The 18,476-nt window shown below is 43.5% G+C and overlaps 1 protein-coding gene across 1 annotated transcript in view; it reads right to left on the reverse strand.

Moving 5' to 3' along the window:
- TNKS (tankyrase) overlaps window positions 1-18,476 on the reverse strand; it is a 213,750-nt gene that overhangs the window by 25,618 nt on the left and 169,656 nt on the right. Inside the window, exons 15-18 of the mRNA XM_019533970.1 lie at window positions 15,919-16,064; window positions 14,606-14,771; window positions 10,976-11,195; window positions 9,192-9,301 (exon numbers count right to left, since the gene is read on the reverse strand). Of these exons, the coding sequence (XP_019389515.1) occupies window positions 9,192-9,301; window positions 10,976-11,195; window positions 14,606-14,771; window positions 15,919-16,064 (642 nt within the window). The remainder of the gene's footprint in view (window positions 1-9,191; window positions 9,302-10,975; window positions 11,196-14,605; window positions 14,772-15,918; window positions 16,065-18,476) is intronic.

Consider the following 18,476-nt stretch of genomic DNA (forward strand, 5'->3'; position numbering starts at 1 on the left):
GGGGCACCAGCAGGGGTGGGGTGTTCGGGTAATTTGTTGTTTTTTATGCTTTAAATAACTTGTCATATTTTATGCTTTAAAGTTGCACCTGCTTATACAGTGGTGAATTATAGTATTGTTTAACTAATATGTAATAATATATAATTATAGTATTGTTCAACTAATATATATTAGTTTTACTATATATATTGTTTAACTAATATGGATCCCTGTGCTGCCATGGTGAAGCACCCCCTGCCCACTCAGCAGCAATAATATATTCAGCCGTATTTAGTCATTGCTTAAGTTCTGTACAGACTCGTTTGAAATTTTTCATTTCATCAGCAGGCCTTGAGTTGTTTTGTAGAGCTCATGGTGCTCATTATATTGTATCTTTTCTGTGTTCTCACTGTGACAAGTTCTTCTAACATAATATAGCAATGGCCTTGTTATCAGCTTAAATTAATTGGATTTGGCACTAACTGGCTAATCAGAGGGATGAAATGATTGGATATGTTAATGAAAAGTGATAAGGGAGACCGATGGACAATACCCAAAGTAAGACACTGGAAAAAGTCCAAATTAAGAGGTGTGCTTGTGAACAAAGGAATATGCTGACAGGATAAAATATGGACAGCATACTGACAGCAGAGAGACCAATCCAAGAGCAAAGAGTCATCGAAGGAGTAAAGTTGAAGAAAAGCATAAAAGGGGGCAGCAAAAAAGTTACGTGCATGCCATCATAAATCTAGCCTTCAACACCTGTCTGGACCCTCCCAGCCAATGATGCACCTTGTGCTTTCAGAAACTGACTGGCCACCTTTTCTGTTGAGCAAAGTAACATCTTTGGCCAGGGGGAGGGTGACAGCTGCAGCTGGGCTGTGTCCCTAGTGAGCAAAGGGGGCAGGGGGAACTGTGATTTTCCATAATTAAAAACCCAACATCAAATACCAAAAATTATAGATATTTACAATTTATTTTTATTACAGTGAATTCATCACAGAAAAAACATGGATTTGGGGGTTTTTAATCAGAGAATTTTCAGGGTGTGTGCAGTTTTGAAAATAACAGAACTTGTGATTTTTAAACCAAGAAAACCAGGATCTCTAGTTATAAGGCAGAATCATCTGAGGAAGAGAGGGAGCTCAGCATACTGGTCAAACATGAGATGACCATGAAACAGAAATGCAACACAGCTGTGAAACAGGCCAATGCAATTCTAGAGTATACTGGGCGGGGGGGGGGAAGTGTATACAATAGAGACAATGAGGTACAAGCACCACTGTACAAGGCACTGGCAAGACCCCTTTAAACTAGTGTGCAATTCAATCCACAATATTAAAAAAGATCAACTTAAACTGTAAGGAGATCAAACAAGGGACACTAGGATGGTAAGGGAAATGGAGATCTTTTCTTATGAAAGATGATTCACAGAATCACACACCTAGAAGGGGTGTCAGGAATAGTCCATCTCCAGCCTCTTTAAAACCACTCTTCAGCTATTTGAAGACCGTTTTCAAATCCCTTCTCAGATTTCTAAGATTAAAGGAGCTTGCTTAGTTTAACAAAAGAGAGATTGACAGGGAGTATGATTGCTCTCTAGAAATACATTCATGGAATGAATATTAAGGAAGAAGTGCTTTTTAGCTTGAAAACCAACACTGACACAAGCTCAAATGGTAACAAACAGGACATAGATAAATTTAGTTCGGAAATGTCAAAAGTGGCTTCCAATAAGCAGAGAGATGAAGTTTTGAAAGAGTCTTCCAAGTAAAGTGGTTGGGGGCCAAGGGACCCATATTGCTCTAAACTGGCTAAATTTATGAATGGGATGATACACTATATCCACTCAAAGCCAAGAATTAGTCATTCAAGATAGGGGAAAAAAAAAAAAAGGACTTGATCTGGATTTGGGCAGCAGCCTGGGGCAGGCAGCTGGTGTAGCTCCAGCTCTGATCACAATCCCAACCCCAGCCCAGGGCTGGAGCTTTGCCTGCCCCAGACTGAGGCCTGGAGTCAGCAGCAGCTGCAGAGGGTCTGGGTTTGGAGTTAGCGGCATGGACTGGGGATTGGGTGGCAGCATCAGTCTAGGAGTGGACAGCAGCATGGAACGGGGCATTGAGTAGCAGTACATGTCCGGGGTGGGTGGCAGTACAGGTTGGGAATCAAGGAGACAGCAGAGGTCTGGCAATGGATGGCAGGGCAGGTTGGGGTACAGTTTTCCTCAATGGCTATTATTTCTGCATGCCAGGAATGCACCATTGTAGCAGCCATGGGTGCCAAGTATGTGAGGGCCCAAGTGCCCTGACCCTCCCTCTCAAAAAGAGGGCTGTCACCTAAAATGGGCAAAACTTTCCACATGTCCATCATCTTAGGACTCCCTGGCAAAAACAGAAGTTGGTGCCTATGGCAGCAGCTACGTACACCCTTCCACTAGCTCCCCATAATTATCTAATTTAAAATCCCCAAGCTAAACAAGGAAAAAATTACACAGAAAAAATAACTCCCTGTATCATGTTCCTGAGAGTATTTTTACTGATAAATGGTTTGTCAGTACAAAAAAGGCAAAAGTGAGCAGTCAGCTAAAAATCAGCAGATTGGAATAAGAAAACTTGCTTGACATTGTCAGCAAAACCCCAAAGATACATGTCAGAGGCAGATTTCATGTTTTCCATTTTCAAGGTAGTCACTAACCCCTAGCAAAAGAGGCTTTATTTCTTAAGAAATGTGTTTTAAAAGATGGCTAATCTTACCTCTCCTTTTCTGAACTTTCAAGCAAATTGATGGGAATCCCATATTTTTCTGTCATGTGACATAAAACACCATCTAATTCTATGGTAAAAGAGCAGGATATACACAGCATAGAGTGTCACACAGAAGAACCAAAGGAAATCCACTTTTTTTTGAGGAAGGAGTTATATCATATGGAACATGTTCTTACTCCTGATGTCCTTATTTAACATGAGTATTCTGTGCCCACAACACTAAAATTCAGAGATGGTGATGGCTGCTGCACACCACAGAGAGAGAGCTTCCTCAGTGACAAAAAAAAGGCACGCAACACTTCTTAACTAAAAGTGGCTGCTGAAAGAACATCAAGTACAACTCTCATTAATGTTTTCTGTAATGATCATGTTATGGAATAGAACGGACTTTTTTATATACAAGTAACTACCAGCTTATACTACTTATATAAGTAACTACCAACTTGAAACAATTATTGACAATGTTCTGTCCTAAATATTAACCAATTTCTGTTTTGGTGACTTAGGTAAACATTAAAACATGCAAGGCAGAAATGATGCATGTTGCCTTGGGATAAACTTTAAGCTAAAAATTACTGCTTGTCAACCTTCTGCAGGTTTGATCTTTAGAATGTGCATACACAGCACAAGAACTGCCATAACAGATTAAACCAGTGATACTTTTTTATTATTATTTTATATTAAATATAGGCCAGTACTTTGTCTCAGAGTGGCCAGAAATGAGGGTTACTCACCTGTACTCATTTAAAGCAGAACACTGCAAAATCATACTCTCAGGACGAACCAGAGATGCAGCTGTGATGGTGGAATGCTTCCACAGCCGTGCCTGCTTGACTGTTTTCTCATCTTTTTGTGCCCCTCCTCTACTGTTACTGAGCACTTTGATGATATAGCCACAAAGGGGGCTGTGACAAACCAACTGTTTTAGTTCTTTCCATCATGACTCCTTGCTTTGGTTCAAGATTTTAGTGAGGAAAAGAGACAGGTGAACAGGGAGTGTGACTGTAGAGTCTATCCCAAAGAGCTGCTGCTTCTGGTGAGTAACCCATATATCTTCACGGAGTAGCTGCTGCACATTCTTTCAAGAAAATCATCTTACAAGCAGTATTGTCCAATGAGGAAGGTGGGACAAAGTCTTAATTACATAGTGACTGACATACCACTCTACCCACCTGAGTATCTAACCAAGATGTTAGATATAGAGCAAATGTTTTGTGAACATGTGAATAATAGAATGCCGTATAGCAGCTCCACATATTTCTATAAGATCACTAGGCCTAAAACATGTCAAGGAGGTGGTCTTACCCATTGTGGAATATGATCTAATTGATAACAGGGATTAAAAAGCAGGTATCTCTCCGATTCATAACGAAATCTCCTAAGCAATCTCAATGAAATAACTGCTTATCCTGTATTACAATGTGCCTAAGATACAAGATTTGGTAACTTTCTGAACTCTGACTGTATTTAGGCATAAAACTAAAACCCTTCTGGTATCTAATATGTGACATTCCGCATTGTCTGAATGAGCAGGGAGTCTAGAAAAGAATAATGGTGTATTAGCCAATTGGTTGAGATGGAAATCTGTTACCACACTGGGCAAGAGTTGAGGGTGGAGACAAAGTTAGGGTCCTTGGGGAACCTGTGAAGCTTAGATTAGCTCACAGAGCTTGACTATGGTTATAATAAATACTATTTTGGTTAACAGCAGAATAGCTAATATTCATTCACGAGCTCTAAGGGAGAATTCATAAAAGTCAAAGGCGGGTGTGTCAAACTCATCTGGACTGCAGCCCGAAAAGGACCCACAGACAAGCCCTGCATGCCAGATTCAGCATGTTGGAGAGGGCACTGCACATGGCATGATCCTGCTCCAGCTGAGCTGTATCTGCTGGTCGCTCTGGAGCTGTGCTGCATACGGTAGTCGCTCTACCTACTGTGTGCTGGCCAGGCCCTGCACACAGCATGGTCCAAGAGCAGCTGCCATGTGCAGTGCAGCCCCAGAGCAGTAGAACAGCATACTGCTGCTCTGGGGCTGTGCTGCATGCAGCATCTGGTTTACTGCTCCAGGACATGAGTTGGAGCACCTGCTACGTATGACAGGAAAGGCAATGGCATGCCCCACATGCTGCTGTGGGTCAATTCTGAGACCCCTAGACACACCGGGGACCAGATGACAGGGCTCTACAAGCTGGATCGGGACCACAGGCCATATCTTTGACACCCCTGGTCTAAGAAGTAGGTTGGACTAATCTACACAGTCTCATAAATTGTCACTGTGCTGTAAGGAAATATAGTGCTAGAGTGAGTTAAGAGGTGTTCAGCTGATATGGCTGATAAATTAACTTCCATGGATGACGCAATGAGAATGAGCAGTTGCAGGAGCAGCAAATACTTAAATATGCACTGGAATGAAACTGAAGTCAGAACAATATTGTTCTTGAATGACCGAGTTTGGGCAGCATCTCTTTATATCTGTCAGAGTCCTATGGTCTGTGCTGTCAGGTACAATAAATGAAGCTCTGGGTAATAAATCTGGCTGCTCTGCTAAGACAACTGGTCTGGGATCATAGGGAAAGGTCAATATTCTCCTCCAGAGAGATGGAGCAGGACAGAATAAAATCTCAGGCATTTTGCAGAAATCTGAATTGCTTTGGTTTTGTCTTGTTTTATCTTTCTTAGTTCTTCTGCTTAGAGGAAATTGAACAAAAGCTCAGAGAAGACTTATTCCTCACAGCTGAATAGGGACACATTTGAAATGGAATGACTCCCTGCTCTTTCTCAGGTATTCTGAACAGACCTATCGCTGAATACTCCAAACAAGTGTCTTTAGCAACCACTGCTTTTTTCTTATGCCCTTGCTCAGCTGCCTGCTTACTTATTGGGCTAATAACTACATGGTGGCTAAATGACGTGGACAGTAAAACTGGGTGGTATAAGCTGTGAAAGAGGCAAGAAAAACCATTCCATGGCTGATATTTGCAGCAAAAGTGACAAGAATAACTGAGTCAGTATTCTTCTTATGTCCTTGTCCAAAACTAAATGTTTTTTCAGAATCATATATAAGTCATGGCTCTTTCCATTGCTGCAGCAAGGATCTCCTTTGTATAGGTCTCACCAAGGAGTCAGCAAACGAGCAAGTGCTCCATGGTCAGCACTCCACTGCACTTGCATGTATTCATGTAATTAGAGTAGCCCCATTTGATCATGTTTGTTTTTGAACTTCCAGTTTGTGTGTGCAGGCAGTTCAGGCATCACCATGTTAACCAGTCTGTATCAGCCTCTCTGGGAAGGTCCTCCTGGAGTTTCAGATCCATTTCAGGGCATCTGATTGTACATAATCTTTCCTTCAATAATCTCAGTCATGCCCTGTCAGCCATCCTCTGAGATTCTTGATGACAAGGTATTTAGCAGAATTAGCAGATTTGTTGGAATCTGACAGAGGCTACGATGTGAACGTATGAAACAGTATGAAATCAGTACGAAACAGCTGGCATCCTGAATGTTGCGTAAGAAATGCTGTGTTTTGTTTTGTTTTTTAATCAATGAGCTCTATGGGGATGGCGAATAGCCAACAACCCTCATCCTGTATTAATGGCGACTCATGTTAACTGTGGGTGGCTTTTCTTAGCAACTTCTTAGGAATTTAAGAGAGTTCTCCTATGCATCACTGACAGAAATCAGAGAAACATAAGACTAACAAATGGAATAAGCAGCTGTTCAGCTATTTAACACATACGTGACTGAATTTAAAGACAGAAAAACAACCAAGCACAGGTGGATTACTCTAGAGTAGGGGTGGTCACACCATATGGGCCACAGGCTGGATGCAGCCCATGAAGGCTTGCCATCTAGTCCTCAGGTGCTGGCCCTGGGTCTGAGCAGACTCATATGGGGCACACTGCATGCTGGAGCAGCCCCATGGGAGGGCCCAGGATTGTGCTCGGCTCATGGTATCTGCCCCAGCAGCTCTGGGACCTCACTGGACAAGTAGGCAGGTGTGGTGTGTGATCAGAACAGGCACCATGTGCAACCCTGTCTTGCCCAGGTCATGTATTGTGGATTACTGAATGGCTGAAGTAGGTGCCACGCTACACACAATGCCTGCCCCAGCCAGACTGCCACATGCTATGCCTGCTCGAGCCAGTACAGGACCCGTACTACACACAATGCCTGAGAGCACCACATGCAGTGTGGGTCCTGAACCAGCTGGAATGGGCAAAGTCCAGCTAGGGCAGACACACTGCATGCATCGCAGTGCTTGCTTCAGCTGCTCCAAGATCCATGCTACATGCCCCTGCTTGGACTGCACGGCACATGGCACCCATTTCCCCTGCTCTGGGATCCATGCTGCATGTAGTGTGGACCCCAGACCAGCTGGAACAGGCCTTGGATCCAACATGCTAGGAGAGGCAGGGGGTCCATGGGTCTGATTCAGCTCATGGACCAACCCCACACCACTCATCCAGCTCATGGGGCTGAGTGATTTTGGCACCCCTGCCCTACAAAGAAGGAAAAGGGATCATTTACTAAAGCTTGTGACTGTGCCTCTAGAGTCAGATGACAGACTATAAGAAAACATTCAAAGAATATTAAAGATCTCAAATGATGCTTAACAAAATAGTCAGACTGGAAATTGGAATTCTGCTGTTAATCCACTGTGTAATACCTACATATTGCATCCCATATGGTACAGTACTGAAATCACCACTGATAAACTGAGGCATATCAATCATGTAACACAATGGTATAATTGCAGATATGCCATTCACTTAATTGCCTCTTAGTATTGCTAACAAAATGCCTTAACTATTTTCTACTCTCTTGCAGTACCCAATTTATTTTACCTCTGATCTCCAAGCCAGCTATTTTTGTCAGCATTCTGTTTGCTGAAATTGATTTATGATAATGGGAGGAGGTCGGGGAAAAAACACAACTGGAAGAAGCAAACAAACCTGTTTGTCAGGATTGGCATTAACTCAGTGCCATGCACAGTCTTTCATCTGACCTTAAAGCATCTCCTGGGGTTTTGTCAAGTGTTGACTCGATGCAATAGCTTGTAAGAGATTTCTTTCTGAACTCACCCACAAGTAAAAGCAGTATGTGGTGTTTTAGCTAATGGTCTGTCTTACATTTGTGCAGCTACTGCACATAAAGATGCTAGGTTAAAGTAGTCTTGTGGGGGTGGAAAGGAAGGGTGATCACTAAGGGTTTGTTAACATGGTGAGATGATAGCTTGGTACATCTATTATGGTGAGCTATTATGCACTTGCTAGATTCAAACATGGACAGTCTTTATTCAACACTGAAGCTACAGATGGTTGGTTCTTAACCCTTTTAGACTCATGGCACCCCTTGGAAAATGCCAGCTCTTACTTTTTTTTTTGACTATGGAAAAATAACAGAGCAATTCTGCCATTGCAAACAACTCAGAAAGACCACAGCAGGTGAAAATGTTTTTGACACTTTGGAATTTTATCTGAAATTTCTGGATTTATCTTGTAAATCATGTATAGGTAATTTGCACACCCAACAGTGTTAATATTGTGGTACACCCTTAAAAGGATCTCAAGGTACCTCAAGGTGCTGTGGCACCCTGGTTGAGAATCATTGGTATAGACAGATATAATTACGTTAATTGGAGGTGGGGCTGTCCCAGGGCAACATGCATCAGCTGTTGCAATAAAAAATGTACAAGTGAGCTAATAAGTAACTTTAACCTTGTTTCATTCAAGGTTAAAATTGCAACTGTTTTGCTATCCTTTATTGCTGCAGGTTCATGAAGATACAAGTTACATCATAACAACTTAAATAAGTATACTTAGATATTAATACAACTATTTATTTATACAGAAGCATGTTTGTACTGCTTAACTGCATTTACACTGGAAGTGCATTACACTAAACTGCAACAGGGCACTCACTGTGTAGAATGAAAGCATCAACGTGGAGAGTTACCTCTCCCATGTAGGTAAGCCCTAACGGACTACTGGTACTAACAATGCTCTTCCACAAAGGAAACTGTGCTCTATCCATATACTGCTCTCTTTCTTCCCATTCAGCTATTTAACCACCGCTTCAGGCTTTACTCAAGGTGAGTTTTCTTTGGGTAAGAACAAGAGGTTCCTAATATCCTGTAGCAAATGGATTCGTATGCCTGCTACAGTTTCAAAGATTTTCCAGGACCACAATAAGAAACCCTGTACAGTCTAGCAGCAATTACATCTTCCTTCTATTATGATTTGAACTTCTGTCAGAGTAAAAGAAAAAGGCTCCATATAATACAGTAGTGACTTAGGACAATCATTCTTTCATGTCAACAGACACTGAACTTTTTTCCAGACGAGACAATTTTTGGCAGCTGCGAGAGTTCCTTTCAGGTGCAACCATTTAAAAGACTTCTCTACTTCTTCTTGGGTGCTAAATAATAAGTGTACTTGTACTTACCCCATAGGATGCTGCATTATGGAGGGGGATTAATCCTCCTTTATCTTGGGCATTAACATCAGCACCATGCTCTAGAAGGTATTCAGCTACTTCCAAATTATTATAACCAGCTGCATGAAAGAAAAGAATAGTGAGAAGTAAGCAAACTGAAAAACAGCAAAGGCTGAAAAGCTAAAAATGATTTTCAGAAAGCAAAAACTCATTTTCTTGCTATGGCAGGGGTTTTCAACCTTTTTTAACAAGCGGACCCCTTCTCTCTCAAAGTTCCAGCTCAGGTACCCCTTTATATTTTTTTTTCATGTTTTTAAGGGGCAGGGGTGCAAATCGGGGCCCCCGCAGTGTGGGAAGGAGTGGGGCTGTGCAGCCAGGGCAAAGCAGGGGACAAAGCAGCTCATCCAGGGGGCGTGGGGAGGGGGTGGCAGGTCTTGCTCATAAACACACCCTGGGAGAGCATGGGGGTATGTGCCCCTGGATCTGTGTGGGGCAAGGGAGGGCTGGCCCAGAGTTGGGGGAGGGAGTGGGGCTAGGGCAGGGCAGGGGCTGCCCAGTCGGGGCAGGACACAGGACTGAGCTGTGCGGGGGGTCGCTTCCGCAGCTACGTGCACTCCAGGGAGGGCACAGGGCCATGTGCCCCTGGCTCTGCATGGGTATAAGCGGGTTGCCGCTGCGGGCTGGGGCCAGTGCCGGGGTGTTCCTGGAGTGGGCTGGGCAGCCCTACAGTCAGAGCAGGCAGTGGTGGTACTGGGAGTGGGCTATGGGGTGGGGTACAGCAAATTCTGGAGTGGCCGCAGCCCCCCCATAGACCCCTCCCAGCACTGCCACCACTGGCTCAGCCCCAGCTGGGAAGAACCTGGTGCCACCCCAGACCCACCTCGCAGCAGCATCCCACCCTGCCCTGCGCAGATCCATGGGCACATGCCCCCATGCCTTCCCGTGGTGCGCATAGTGGCAGGAACTGCCACACCCCACCCCCTAGACAAGCTGTGGTTCTGTCCCATGCTCCATCCCAGCTCCCACTGCTGTGTGCACCCCCAGGAAGGCATAGGTGGCAGGAAGGGGCATGTGCCCCTGGATCTGCATGCAGAGCAGGGCAGGCTGCAGCTATGGGCTGTTCTTGGCTGGGGCTAGGCCAGGTTGCGGTGGTGCTGGAAGGGGGCTATCAGGGGGGCTATAGTGAATTCTGGGGTGGCTGCAGCCCCTCCCATAACCCCCTCCCAGCACTGCCGTCTCCTATCCAAAGCGCAGCTTGGCCCAGCCTCCACTAGGAAGAGTCCGGTGCAGCCCTAGACCCAGCCTGAGCAGTATCCCACTTTGTCCTGTGCAGATCTGGGTGCAAGCCCTCTTGGGGGGTGGGCAGTGGTGGGAGCTGCTCCAGCCTGGCTGGGCAGCCCCTGCCCCAGCTCTACTCCCTCCCCTACCACTGGGGCCTTGATCTGCTCTCCTCCCTCCCCTGGCCCCTTCCTTCACAACATAATTACCAGCCAGACACGGCTATTCTCCTGGCCACCTGTGTACTGTGCTGCAGTTGTACACATGCACATGGCACTTAACTGGCTACACTAGGTCTGAGCACCCTCTAGGACCTTTTTAAGTACTCCTGGTGGTATGCGCACCCCTGGCTGACAACCACTGTGTTATGGTATTCCTTTAGCAACACTTAAACAGCCAGCACAGTAACTAAGCAATACCATTTCCATATCCTTATTAAATGCTCTGTTTTTTCTTGATTAAATTATTCAACTATGGCATAAACAATACTTTAGAACCCCTGGTGAATTACTTACCTGCGAGATGTAGCGGTGTTGAATTTCTTCCCTGGGTGTCTCTGCAATTGATATTTTCTGGAGTACATAACTTCTGCACTCTTGCCAGGCAACCCTTTTTGGCAGCATCTAGCAAGGCAGCATCTCCCCGCAGTAAGTCCTGTATATCTGTATCTCCTTCTTTCACCAAGTCCAGAGGAGTGTTGCCATCTCTGTTCTTTTTTGTTGGATCTGCTCCATGCTATGAATTACAATTCCACATAATACTGTCACAATACAAGTACATTACTTGGGTGCACCTCTCCATGGCTTGTATTTTGTTATGTAGACTTGGGAATATTTTCAAAGCTAGTGAAGTTTTGGCACCCCACAACCAAGAAGCAACAGCCATATCCTTGGTCACAGATGTATGTACAGAATATGCACCAAGGAAACAAACTGCAAGCTGTGAAGCCACATCATAATTATCTATGCTGGAGGACTGTGGCACAGCAGGCATGCATAGCTACCTTTGTTATTCCTTACCCGTGGTTCATGAGCACTGCAGATGCACCAATGCAGGTGTCCACACAGCTGTATTCTGCATGTGGCTACTCTTCATGATCTTAGTGAAGGAAGCCATAGCATTGTAAACACACTACTGTTTAATCCTATAAAGTTTCTGCAACTCCTTTGGCAACTGTTTTGGTATAGTGATGTATGAGGTGTCCTCCCATGACCGGATTACTTTGGTTTGAGCTACTGCAGGTTCTGCAGTCATGTTCTGTGCTTCACAGAGTTGTGCATTGCTATATTAAAGCTTTTCTTGTTTCAAACAAAGAATATTTTCAGACAATACAGAGTGCTGATTGATACAGTTCACACTTGAAATATTTTCAGTGTGATGCCTCTTCAGTAGATGATGACTTGTACTGCCAGATCCCCAGTCCTGGGTGCTGTGGCACAAGTTTCTTTTTTTTTTTTTCCTGTTTTTTTGCGTCGGTCCTGGAAGCACTGTATACCAGGTCAATGCATGGAGTAGATGGAGCAAGCTTCGGTTCCACCACCCAACACCAAAAAGAATCTGCTCAATATAGACCCCCAATGGAGGACATATCAGAGACAAATCACCTGCCCTGGGGAGACTGCCTACGTGGTCACGCTGCTTCCGCCCGCCTACGTGGTCACGGTGCTTCCCCTGCCAGGTAAGTATACTCAGTTGACCAGTGCCAGAAGGTTCAGGAGTGCTGAATGCTTATGCAATGCAACAGGGAGCTCACAGCAGGATGTTACTAGTACGTGTGTTTCAGGATTCCTGTGGCTAAGGTGCACAATTGCTACAGGCAACAATGTCATTCTTTAACAGACAACGCATAGATTTATATAGGGCAGCATTTTGTACATTATATCAGAGAACAAATGCATATTTTTGTTGGTTTAGCAACTTATATTTGGGCTTACCTACACTAATCCTTCTACCCTTAACTCTCCCATCATTACTACCAACAGTACAGTTCCAGGGGAGCCAGCAACACTGAGAGAACCTGTGTAGGCAAGGCATAGGTAGCTGCCCTATGCAAGGTCTGTTTCTCCAAAATGGTGGTTAGAGTACTTGGGCTTTGCTTGGTAGCCAACAGACCCTCAACATTAAGTTATCAGATTTGGAGTGCAGGCCCAATGGCATTAAAGCCATAAGACTGCACGACGTCTAGGTGGTTGGTGACAATGACATTGGGATTCCTCAAAAAGTTCGCAGAATTCGGTTTGCTAGGAGGATCATTAGTGTTCCTAGTCTGGACTAGGTACCGATTGCTAGTGTGATTTGAACCCTGATCCACTGCCAATCATTAGAATACTGGGAGCCTGTCTATGCCAGCATTCCTCCTTTTGTAAGCACCAGCAAAGCCATATTGGTGTTAGCTAAGGGGAACAGCTTGTAGAAAAAGTTTGATCACCTCAGAACCAGCACACCAATATAAAGAGTGCGAAGAGTAAGAGCTAGTGGAAAAAGGGGATGGAGTTCTTTATAGCGGTGCAGTAGTTACTAGGGGTGCATTTCAGGGGAGATCAAGTTCCTCTTTTGAGGACTCAGCAACAGCTTTACTGTCAGCTTATTTCAGGTACAGAACAGTAAAAACCCTTAACAGAAAAGAGTTGCAAGCATCAATACCTGCCACTACATGGCTCAAGATAGTCTCAACTGTACTCAGAGGCAATAGTTTTAAAACACCAGGCAGTGCCAAACTTAAGGGATGTGTCAGAGGAGTATGTTTAATTTGGGTGCAAGAGGGATTTATGGCAGGTACTATCATCAGAACTTATGGCAGGTACTATCATCAGAACTTTTCAGGTGCTCGAGGAGGATCATTTTAGTGCTTCTAAGCTTCCTGTGAAGTGTCCATATAGAAACTGATTTTTGGTGAGGGTCTCTGGAGGCTAAGTGCAAAAATGGCTAAACTCCCAGTGGAATGATCATTTGACTCCAGAGCCCTCCAGTGTTGATAAAATAAAACTGCACTTGACAGACCAACTCCAATGGCTTGATTGCGAGGCAGACTAATTCAGAGATGCATATGTTTTCACAAGCAACAGCTTGCTTGGTCAGATGCTAAATCACTATCTGAATGCCTGCTCCCGGCAAGTCCTTTCACAGCATCTGATGAAGCGAGCTGCTGATTACAAATCTTATGCATTTCTGAATTAGTCTAGAAGATGTAACTCTGTCCTGCCTTCTGCCTGATTTAAGATTAACATGGCTAACTACTTCTGTCTAGTGACTTGAGGTAACTTATATAATCAGATGTCACTGTAGGGGCCATCATCCTGCACAGCGTAAGGACGTCTGGATACCCGTGAGACCCAATTTCCCCTCTCCCACACCCTGTGGTTCTATCACAAGCAGTATTTCAATTGTTATGATGCTTTCCCTCACATGCTTTTCTATCAGGTGCAAATATCCTCAGAAAAATTAACAAGATTGAGTATGAAAAGCTTGGTTAAGCAGGAGCTAAACAAAAAATGTGGACTCTCTCAAATTAGGGCCCTTTATGGAAATACTCTGGAAGTAACCACTTTCTTTTTAAAGCAGGGACTGTTACCTTGAGCACCCCTGCCGATTAAAATGCTCACTTTTCCCAGACAATTTTATTTCCATACTTAATACATTATGAAGTAAGCTAATTGCTTTAAAATTTTGTATGCATGTTTCCTGAAAGGCATATCTTATGCTCCGTCCTGTTCTCTTGTACAGACACCAGTGAAAATTTACTCAGTTACAAAAACTGTTTCACAAGATGAACACCTAATTTTTATGAGTCCTTATTAACTAATTCAACTTATTTCTTTGAACATGAAATACATGTTACTTAGACGATGTTACTAAATGAATTAGACAAGTATATCAGAATGATTTAGATGACTGCCAGAATAAATTAATATACTGTCAGGGAAAACTAGCTATACCAATGAATCTTGACAAAATGAACGCATTAAGAAAAGCACCTCAAACAATGTTATTGTTTTAAGAGAAGTGACCCGACAGCATATACAAATTCAGGGTGGAAACAGATTCAAGGATACTGCAGTGAACTCACTAAAAACACAATTAGCTTTGAGTCAGAGCTTAGCAAAACAGAACATATAAAATACTTGTAATAACAGTAAATCACATACTTTTAGAAGCAGCTTGCAGATTTCATATTTTCCTTTTGCTGCTGCTTCATGTAGAGGGGTGAATTTCCACAGGTCTGCCACATTGACAGAGGCACCATGCCTCACTAATAACTCAGCTACTTCATAGTGTCCATATGAACAGGCATTATGCAGGGGTACCAACCCTCTATAATCAAAGAGAAGAAAATCTTTTAATAGTTACAGAAAATCAAATCTAAATAAAAGCTTACTCAGTTCTAGTAGACAAAATAGTAATTTCCCTTTGATGTTATCAGTATCATTCAGCATCCTGTTTTCATGTCTTTAGGTATTCTGCCATAGAAGTATATATAGGAAGTGACAGTGATTGAATCCTTCCCTTCTGTTCCTATATCTGATATTACTAATTTGTATCAGTTATTACAGAAAACTGCTAAAAGCAGTCAGCCTTAATATTGCTAATAGTAGGCATATATTGAAAGAATCACCCTTGACTTAGGATACTTGACTGAAAATTTCCAGAAAAGGTATTCCAGGCCTTAATAGGTGGCTATTATCCCATTTAGCACTTTTGGAGATTGGTAAGCACTGCACATCTGATACCCTGGTAAAAATATTGTACTGAATTCGATTTGGAGGGATGATGAACACTCAAGAACAAGGAAATATTTAAATATATTATGTTTAGAACCATAACCCAAGCTTGAAACACAATGATAAGGTGAAAGATGTGCTAAACTATATAATTTATTCAGTGTTTCTAACTTTTCTAAATAGTTTGACTTATAAGGGGGAAAAACGTTTAATAGTTAGCTAAAATCAATTACTACGTTTTTGATTAAATTGATTTAGTTCAAGTGTTCAGGGTCCCTCCCAATCAAATAAAAAAAATAACCATCTGTACTAAAACAAACAATCTAGGGGGAAAAGAACAGCTAGAAAACCCTGGCTCTCTCAAATCATACATCTTAAAAATTAATTTTAGACTGCCTGAAATACTTGGAAGGCTGCTTTTAAGCAAAACCAAAAGGGTCAAAATGAAAGCGTTCCCCTTCTTTTTAAAAAGGATACCTGGCTCTAAGTAGCAAAAACAGACTTACCTACCTAAAACACCTATCTACCCGTAACACTATCATCTAAAAAGAATACCAGAAAACTCAATAATATTGCTTAACAGTCCATTAACTCTCCCTCCAGTGAATGTCAGAGGCAATGAGTAATGAGAGAGCAAGAAAAAGACAGAGAGAGATGGTTACAGAAAACACAAACAAAGAAACAAAGAAATGAGGTAGAACATAATATAAAATCAATGAACATAAAGAATGAAAAGTTACCCTTTATCTTTGGCATGCACATCTGCCCCATGGTGCAGAAGATATTCTACTACAGACACACGGTTATAACCTGCAGCAAAGTGCAGTGGCGTTGAATGACGTCCCTCCAAATCTCTGCAATTCACATTCTGAGGGCTGCAAAGTTGCTGTTAAGGAGAAAAGAAAGAAAAATTTGCTACCAGATGCAATCACAAGTTAGAAGTTGGCTTATGTTTTCTGGCAGTTTCTTCCCACTTAATTCAAATTAAATATTAGAATACACACACACTTCTGACAGCAGGTTGTTTAATAAACTAAAATATTGGGGAGTTCATGGATTAAACTAGAAGAATTTCTCCTTAATTTTAAGAAGGTATAGTTTGAGTTTGTCTGATTCATGTAAATAAAAAAGTTCACCTCTTCAAGAAGCCAAAATAGAATATTAGCAATAGGGCTGTACGAAATTTTGTCACCAGTTTTGTTTCGATGCTGTTCTGACCTAGGAGTATTGGTCACAGTCTGGACACTCTAGTTGTGAAGTAGTTTTTCCTAATGTTGAGCCTGAAATGATCTTCCAGGAGTTTGTGACCATTACTCCTAGTTTTCCCCAAGAGTGCCCAGGTGAACCAAGCCCTAGATGTATGCTTCTGATGTAGTGGTAAACTGCTACCAAGTCCCTCTCAGCCTTCTCTTTTTCAGGCTGAAGAGTCCCAGGTCCCTTAGCCTTTCCTCACATGGCTTGCCATGCAAGTCTCTGATTATATGGGCAGCTCTTCTCTGGACTCTCTCAAGCTTTACCATGTCCTTGTTAAGGTGCGGAGTCCAGAACTGGATGCAGTACTCCAGCTGCGGTCTCACGAATGTCGAGAAGAGCCGAGTAGAGAAGGAGAACCGCTTCTTTGCAAAGGTTTTGCTGGAGATGCATCAATTGATGCATGCCAGGGTATTGTTGGCCCCGCTGGCTACAGCATTGCACTGCCGGCTCATGCTCATACTGTGGTCAATTATTACCCCCAGGTCTTGGTGACAAGTGATGGGGGATCTTCAGTCCTGCTGCCTGATGAGAGGCAGCAGTTGCACAAGCACCCATGTCATGAGTTTTGCCTGTCAGCAGCCAGGGGTGCAGAGCCACAGAACCCCCTACACCTATCTCCTTGACAGCTGGCAGGCTTTGTGGCTGCAGCAGGGCCTAGCAGCCAGGCCTGAAGAGGTTTCCCCCTACTTCTCTGCCCCAAGACAGACACAGTTGCACAAGCACCCATGACTTGAGTTTTGCCTGACTGGCCAGAGGTGCAGGGCCCCAGAACCCCTGCACCTATCTCCTTGACAGCTGGCAGATTTCATGGCCTCAGCGGGGGCTAGCTGGTCTGCAGCTTTCATCCTGCTGTGCCTTAACATAAACAGTGTCACCGATGTCACGAGTTTTGCTTGTCCGCAGCCTGAGGTGCAGTTTCCCCAAACCCCTGCACCTATTTCCATGAAACTTGTCAGGCTTTGCGGTCTCAGCAGGGGCTGCATGCCTGCAGTTTTGACCCCACTGTGGCTTAACACATACACATGACGTGAGTTTTACTTGTTTCGACCTTCCTCGTTATATCCTAAAGGTGAAACATTGAAACGGCAAAATATTTCGACAGAACGGAACAGCCGTTTTGACTCTAAACAAAAGTCGAAATGGAACACTGTTCCATCAAAACACTCATCGAAATGGAATGCTTTCGTTTTGTACAGACCTAATTAGCAATCACCATTCCAATTTGTGTTTAAGCACCAGGGTCAAGAAAGTTTCCTCTTTTGGCACAGCAGACATTATCCCCGTTTTGCAAATAGGGAATCAGACGTATACATTCATATCTTGCTTAGGGAACCCTTACATCTCCTGGATTACACATTAGAATCTAATGGAATGGGAGCTAAATTGAGCTAGTTTCAAAGCTCTAGAAAATTATCTTGTAGGGCATCATCAGATTTTACACAGCTTCAGTTACTTTGGACATAAAATGAAAGATGCTATTCTCTTAAGAGAATTTTGAGAATGACCAAAAAAAGTTACTTAGCAATCAATCATAGAATCACAGAAGTAGGGTCGGAAGGGACCTTGTAGATCTTCAAGTCTGACCCCCCGCTTGGGCGAGAGAAAAAAACTGGACTCAAATGAGTCCAGCCAGGTAGGCATCAAGCCTCTTCTTAAAAATCCCCAGGGTAGGAGCCAGCACCACTTCCCTTGGTGGTACTTCCCTAACTGTGAAGTAGTTCTTACGGATGTCTAATCTAAACCTACTCTCCAATAATTTGCGTCCATTATTCCTTGTCATGCCAGGGGGCGCTAGGGGAAACAGTGTCTCCCCTAAACCCTTCTGGTCCACCCTAGTGAGTTTATAGACAGTCACCAGGTCCCCGCTCAGCCTTCTCTTGTGAAGGCTGAACGGGTTTAGGTCCTGCAGTCTTTCATTGTAGGGTCTGCCCTGTAGTCCCCGGATCATGCGGGTGGCCCTCCTCTGGACCCTCTCAATGTTGTCCACATCCCTCCTGAAATGGGGTGCACAGAACTGGACGCAGTACTCCAGCTGTGGCCTGAC

Source organism: Crocodylus porosus, unplaced genomic scaffold, assembly GCF_001723895.1.
Source record: "Crocodylus porosus isolate Cpor-Errol unplaced genomic scaffold, CroPor_comp1, whole genome shotgun sequence".
NCBI lineage: Eukaryota > Metazoa > Chordata > Crocodylia > Crocodylidae > Crocodylus > Crocodylus porosus.